At 41.7% G+C, this 6,729-nt stretch overlaps 1 protein-coding gene across 2 annotated transcripts in view; it reads right to left on the bottom strand.

Annotated features, from left to right (window-relative positions):
• The window catches only part of LOC106882325 (uncharacterized), a 22,447-nt gene that overhangs the window by 4,772 nt on the left and 10,946 nt on the right, over window positions 1–6,729 (bottom strand). For both annotated transcript variants that reach the window (XM_014932968.2, XM_014932970.2), the window contains exon 2: window positions 5,787–5,821. In XM_014932968.2, coding sequence (XP_014788454.1) covers window positions 5,787–5,821 — 35 coding nt within the window. The remainder of the gene's footprint in view (window positions 1–5,786; window positions 5,822–6,729) is intronic.

Raw genomic sequence — 6,729 nt, 5'->3', positions numbered from 1 at the left:
TATATATATATATATATATATATATATGTATGTATGTGTGTGTGTGTGTGTGTGTGTGTGCGTTTGTCCCCCCAGCATCATTTGACAACCGATGCTGGTGTGTTTACGTTCCCATAACTTAGCCGTTCGGCAAAAGATACGGATAGAATAAGTACTAGGCTTACAAAGAATAAGTCCTGGGATCGATTTGCTCGACTAAAGGCGGTGCTCCAGCATGGCTGCAGTCAAATGACTGAAAAGAGTAAAAGAGTAAAGAGAGAATATGATACGTGCAACTTCAACCACCGTTTCCACCACTACCTCCATTAATGCCAACACACTCACTGAAAACTACTGCATAAACCATAAATCAGAAATTTATGGTTTTGCAGCTGCAGTGCATCAAACACAAAATAATGTAAAACTGTCAACAGACGATTTTAAAATGCAAGAAGCATGTTTTTTAAAAAATGGAAGGAGAGTTACTCTCAACACTTCTAAAGTCATTGTATAGGATTCACTCAGGAAAACAATAACATACAATATGACAGGAGTAATAAGTCGCATATTAGAACGGGCAACACAACAGCAAATTGAAAGGTACCTACGTCCAGTGTTGGACACGAAAACGTACGTTGCAAGAAGGAACCGATACGGCGTTATAGAGGTGAAATTTTCCACAGAAGAGATAAGGGAGCACTCCACGTTAACATTAAAAAATGAGAAGTGATTTCTGGTACCCATACACCTAGATCACCGAGTAGTGAAAATGAAAACGAGACATACCACCAGAAATAGACATCTGCTGGTTGATGGCAGTTGTCTTGCCGGATACAGTGGACAAAAAAAAAATATCCTACAGGGGCGAAAACTGCAGAAGCAAATCTGGTTGCGGTAAGCTACGTAGTTGTGGGTGCAAATGGGATACGAAAGTTTAGAAGCGATCCTACCATAAATTTGCCAGATGGCACCAACCTCCACGTGGCCGTTGATGGTAGAAAACTGAGGCATCGCTTGTGTAGGGTCACAAATTATCTGAAAGCCTTTTGCCCATAGCAAAAGAGAGAAGAAAGAGACCCGACAACGCCACCGCCACAACATCAACAGCATCATCAGAGGCGGGTGACCACAACAGCTTTCAAGGGAAATATCAACAAAAGACTACCTAAAGAGCTGCGCGCGGAAAACATCCACATATAGCCATGGGCGGAACATCCCTTCCTGTCCACCCATCCCGCCCCAAATCCTTGTAAGTAATGTTTTCCGCTTCTATCCCTTAATCTAACATGGCTTTTCTCCGAAAGGCAGTACAAATGCACGTGGTCTAATGTCGCCTTGGAAACAAGATCAACTACTCAAAGTCCTGAGGTTACTAAGTGTAGATGTAGCAGCTATCAGTGAAACCAGACTCTTCGACCGATGAGCTTTCATAACCTTTTTCGGTGGATATGAGATGTATTTATCCCCATGTCAACGATAAATAGGGAGTGGTGGAACAGCGGCGTTATTTCGGAGAGGTTGAATCTGAAGATAAGGACTTTCTTCCTGGACCCAGAAGGTAAGATGGTGGTCCTGAATGTGAACAGTACTGACGGGGATGCATTCAGACTGGTAGCTTTTTATGTCCCGAAAGGGACAGCACAACCAGATTTTTTCAGAATTCTGAAAGCTTTTCTTTAGTTCTAATGGGTGATTGAAACGCCATCATGGATGCACATTTAGATTGTATGGGGCTAGCTGTTAGAAGAGAGAGGTGCAAAAAGCCTCGCAAACCTACTCAGGCGTTTTCAAGTGTCTGGCAGGTACTGACTGGATTTCTCGAATGCACCAGTGTGTATATGCGCAAACTGTATCAGGTCATCTGATGGAGTATTTTGAAGGCCTGTAGATAAGGATAGTATAAGTAACCCCCCTCCCCCGTCGGTTACACAGACTACAAATTTGTGATCTGCATGGTCAACTTAGATAGACTTCGTAAGCAGGGACCCGATTACTGGAAGCTGAACGCATAACTCCTGGCGTGCCAAGCTTACCGAAACCGGATTGGCGTATAAATTAAGCGGGCGTTGACGAGGGCAATTGTCAACAACAAAGGGTGGTTTGCCCTGAAAAGGGTAATTAAAGTAGAATCAATTAAATTTAGTGAGGCATTAGCGATAAAAAGAAATAGAAGAGGGGGAAACTTCGTTAGAAACTTAGAAGAGATGCTTAGGCGAGATTGGCCATGGACCAATTTTTCAATGCTAAGCACGAAGGGTGCATTGTCAGAACTAAGGTGTATGCTGTAAAACAAGAGGGAATGAAAGCCGTTCAACAAGCCTGAGTGATAGAGGCACAACGTGGAAACAAATCCACAATTCGGTCTTAGGTGGACCAAAATGGGTGCACGGTTCTAGAGCCCAAACATTTCAGTAACACTTCGCCCAAATGTTTGGGACGAAAGACAGACCAGAAAGCAGGCTGGACATCAGTGCCTACCTCGATGGCATTCCATGACTCTCGGAAAAGGAGGTGGAGCGTTACGAAATATCGATAACGACTGTGGAAATACGGAATGTGATGATGGGCTGCACGGTGGATAAATCGCCTGGTTTGGATGATCTACTGCACAATATTTACCTTCATATGCCAAACTTGTTTGGCTGCCTCGTAGCAAATATTTGCCACAACTGGCAGCAGAACGGGAAAATTCTTAGTTCTGTGAGTCGAGGAGAGGTGGCACTGCTGAGAAAGGACCCAAACAAAGGACCCAAATCAAATAGAAAATGTTAGTCCCGTAATGATGCTGCACGCAGATTTCAAAATTTTGGCCAGGGTATTAGCGAAGAGGTTGGCGAAGAGGTTAGCGAAAGGATTGCTTGGTTATGCACAAATATGCACAATCCCAAGCAGATCCATCCACGGCAATCTCCACCTCGTAGGATATATCACAGACAGAGTAGGTAGAGAAGCTGGCATGGGTGGGACTCTAATGAATTTGGATGAAACTAAAGTCTTCGGTAGGGTATACCTCTTATACATGACGGCTGTTCTCACGGCGGCGGGTTTCGTTCCCGTTTTCGTGGCTGAGTCGCTGCAATGTACAACTACATCTGCTCGGTAGTTCAGGTGAATGGGTACCCATCGGAACCAGTCAGCACCATGCACTCGGTCCTTCAAGAGTGTCTGCTGTCGCCTCTTCTGAATTACTGGCTCTACAGCCACTACTGAGGAAACTGGAGGCGTTGGGTGATATCCCGCACGAGCTAGGACATTGGAGCACCATGTTCGCATATGTAAATTACGCTTCCTTCATGGTATCAAATACCTGGCACATAGAAGTGGTCGGCGTAGCTTTAAAAGAATAGAGGCGATGACAGGAGCAAAACTTAACCGAAGAAAATCAGTAGGCTTGCAGCCTGGCACCTGGAGAGGCATGCACAGACCGTCCAATGATGTCGTGGGACGTTGGACGGAGTGACCAGTTAAATTGCTCGTGGTCTGGCTTGGACCAGATTTCCAAGTGAAGAAGAACTGGGACGAGGTGACGAGTGGGTAGCCAATCTCACTCAAAAATGAGCCGAGAGAAAGCTATTCCTGAAAGGTCGGGCAGAGGTGGTGAATGCTTACATTGCATCCGTCATCTACTACCGCCTCATTGTTGTGCTTTGTCCTGGTTCAAGTATGACCAAACTGGAGCGCCTACACTTGTACTTTCAGTGGAAAGGACGCTCTCCACAGGTCAGGTGCTCAATTTTCTGTCAACACCCGTTGACTGGAAGACAGCATGCTGTGGCTGCCGATGCGCAGACATGCGCTGACGCTACGTCTTCAGCGTTTCCTTGACGGTGAGCAAATGTGGTCACCGCTTGTCAGACACGATTTTCCACAGCTTGTCTCTGACTGAGGTGCAGTTCTTGATCAAGCGTAGACCAAGGCAGGGCATCTGTACCTAAAATGTCGTCAGGTGCTCACAGCCCACTGTTAGTCGAACAATGCGCTCGGTGGAAGTTCAACTTTGGCGTTCTATAGAGGGTTAGTGTTGGGCAAATGCAACGACGTTCTTGGGGAGGCTCTAGGTGTCGATGAGAATGTGTTGGCTGGTCTCTTCCGGAGGATTTTCGGGCCGAGGCCTATGGATAATTTCCAGAAATTCTTGACCTGGCAGTGCTACCGGGAGGTATTGCTGGTTTGAGATAAACTCTACAGGTATGGAATTGCCGTCAGAGATGAGCACAGAGGGACGAAACTATTCTGCACTCTCTCGTTTTGTGCCCGTGCATTGCTGAATTGTGGGTTTAAGTCGAACTCCTGCTGTCACGAGGAGGACGGATCCAGCTATCGGCTAAGTCTATTGTGAAGATTGTGCCACCACCTTTCATTGGCTGGGAAAGGTAGGCATTGTTTCTCTACCTGGTAGGCTTAGCCAAAGTGGTTGTGTGGTGGACGAGATTGAAAGGGATGAAGATAGATACTTTCCTCTTTGGTAAAGGCCTCATCAACATTTTCAAGATTCACTTGAACAGAAAAGTGGGGCTATAGAGAGAAGTGTTGCCTCCCAGAAATTTTGTGAAAAGGTGAGAGAGTGTTGCAAGAATGGTCCCAGTGAAGGAGCTTGTTCTAAGCATTTGCTCTCTTCATGTATAAGCGATCAGTGTCTGCATATGGATGATGGGCTCCATGCATTGTTAGGAGCTTTCTTGACTTCCTGTCCATCTCCTTTAGTTCCCCTTCTGTCCACTTCAGGATTCCAGTGCCATACCAAACTACTGCGACTACTTTCGGGTTTATTGCTGAAATTATTATCATCATCCTCATCATCAACCTTATTATTATTATTATTATTATTATTATTATTATTATTATTGAGTGAGAGAGCAGTGCATGCCATCAAAGTGACACTGGGGTAAAATATACAAAGCCTAATATACCCATCATGACTACCCGTCTGATAAGGGTACACCAGGCACGTGCATCACAACCATATGTGCGTGACATGGTGATTTCATATCAAGATAAACAGCGCATGATTTCTCAGGTCGTGCCCAGTTAGAATTTTTTTCAGGCCGAGTAGCCCATCCCGCTCAAAAGGTCCCTGAATAAGGGTTGTTTAAGAATGTTGAACAAAACACCCATGTTTACAAAGGTGAATTATTCAAACCCCAAAGAATTCCTCTCAGCACATGGCTATGATGCTCCCCCACTACTTCTGCTCATGATCAGAGATGCTCATATATCGTCAGCCACCAAGGAACATACTCAACTGGTTAAGGTCAAACAACTGACAAGCAAATCTGTGGTATTAAGCAGAATATTTGTTGTAGCCCGTCTTTTATATCAAGAAAAAACAACGTACATGATAACACTTCCAATCAATTAAGATCAGAAATCATGAGAGCCACTGCCTGGTACTGCATTGGACATTTATTATTATTATCATTATTATTATTATTATTATTATTATTATTATTATTATTATTATTATTATTGTTATTATTATCATCATCATCATTATTATTAGCCATCCTACATCATTGAAAATGGATGTCTAGTTTTAGCTCACATAAAAAAATGTTTGTCAATTTGCTTTCTTAACTTACTTTAAGTATCCTAGGCTTTGTGTGTAATACAATTGTCAACTGTTTTAACTGAAGTGTTTTCATTAACAAGAATCATTAACAAGAATCATTTAATGAGTAAGTAAGTAAAGTTACAGAATTTACCAAGTGATTATGCTATGAATGTCAACAAGCACAACGGTAGCCACAACATCATCATCAACAAATACGTTTACAGAGTAAATAATAAATATATTTACAAATACTTACTTCGAGCGACGCATCGTCTCAGCCAGATGAAATCTCTGCAAAATAAAATAATGGAAATATAATGAAAAAATTAATGAAGTATAGAATTAAGGATCAATTCAAAGAATTATAAAATGAGGTTTTATTTTCTTTCACTTCAAATATTACGTTTCAAAGTTATTATATTCTCATATTTTCAAATTTTCCCATTGAATTTATTCAAGTATTTAGTTTGTCCCTCTCGTTATGGGTTTAACATTGTGTTTATATACCCGAAATCTGTTTTTCATTTCTGTAAAGTCAGTTCATAAAGTGACAATAATGTGTTGCTTCCTATTTAACATCCTATACCTAACTCCAGTGATCATATGCTCGTATTTTTAGTCAAAGGGAAGTAATTATTTTCATGAGGAATATTATAACCGCCAAGGTTACATACAAAAATTAGATCACAACTTTTCATTGTACCTAATTTACACCACTGCACACATTTTACGTTTGTGCTAAATCATAAGTTTATATAAGATGATTTATAGCTATATGATCCAAGATACCGTGTGACTTGTGCAACATGACCCTACATTATTCTTTAGTATTTTATCTGAACCTTATAAACATACAAAAAATAAATTGAACACCTTATAAATACTTTATACTATTAATCTGACATAGAGAAAAAGAAAAAGAAAAAAAAAGAGCTTCAGAAACATTTGCCATAATCCAGATGACTTTGGTAACGCTTGCTCCAAAGCAATCAATCATACTTAATCTGCACGGATTAATGACCATAAAGTGTCAGTCGTCAGCTACATTACACACACACACGCATATGTATATATAAGAGCGTAGCTCGAAACGTTAAAGACTTTCTCTATTCCCGAGCGTTTAACTAATACATACTTTTGTTGTTTACACCACCTGTCCTCGTCTGTTGTTGTTTTGTTCGTAAATTCTCCCATATATA

Source organism: Octopus bimaculoides, chromosome 3 (genome assembly GCF_001194135.2).
Source record: "Octopus bimaculoides isolate UCB-OBI-ISO-001 chromosome 3, ASM119413v2, whole genome shotgun sequence".
NCBI lineage: Eukaryota > Metazoa > Mollusca > Cephalopoda > Octopoda > Octopodidae > Octopus > Octopus bimaculoides.
The sequence above is the reverse complement of the archived record's forward strand: the minus strand, read 5'-3'. Positions and strand labels throughout refer to the sequence as shown.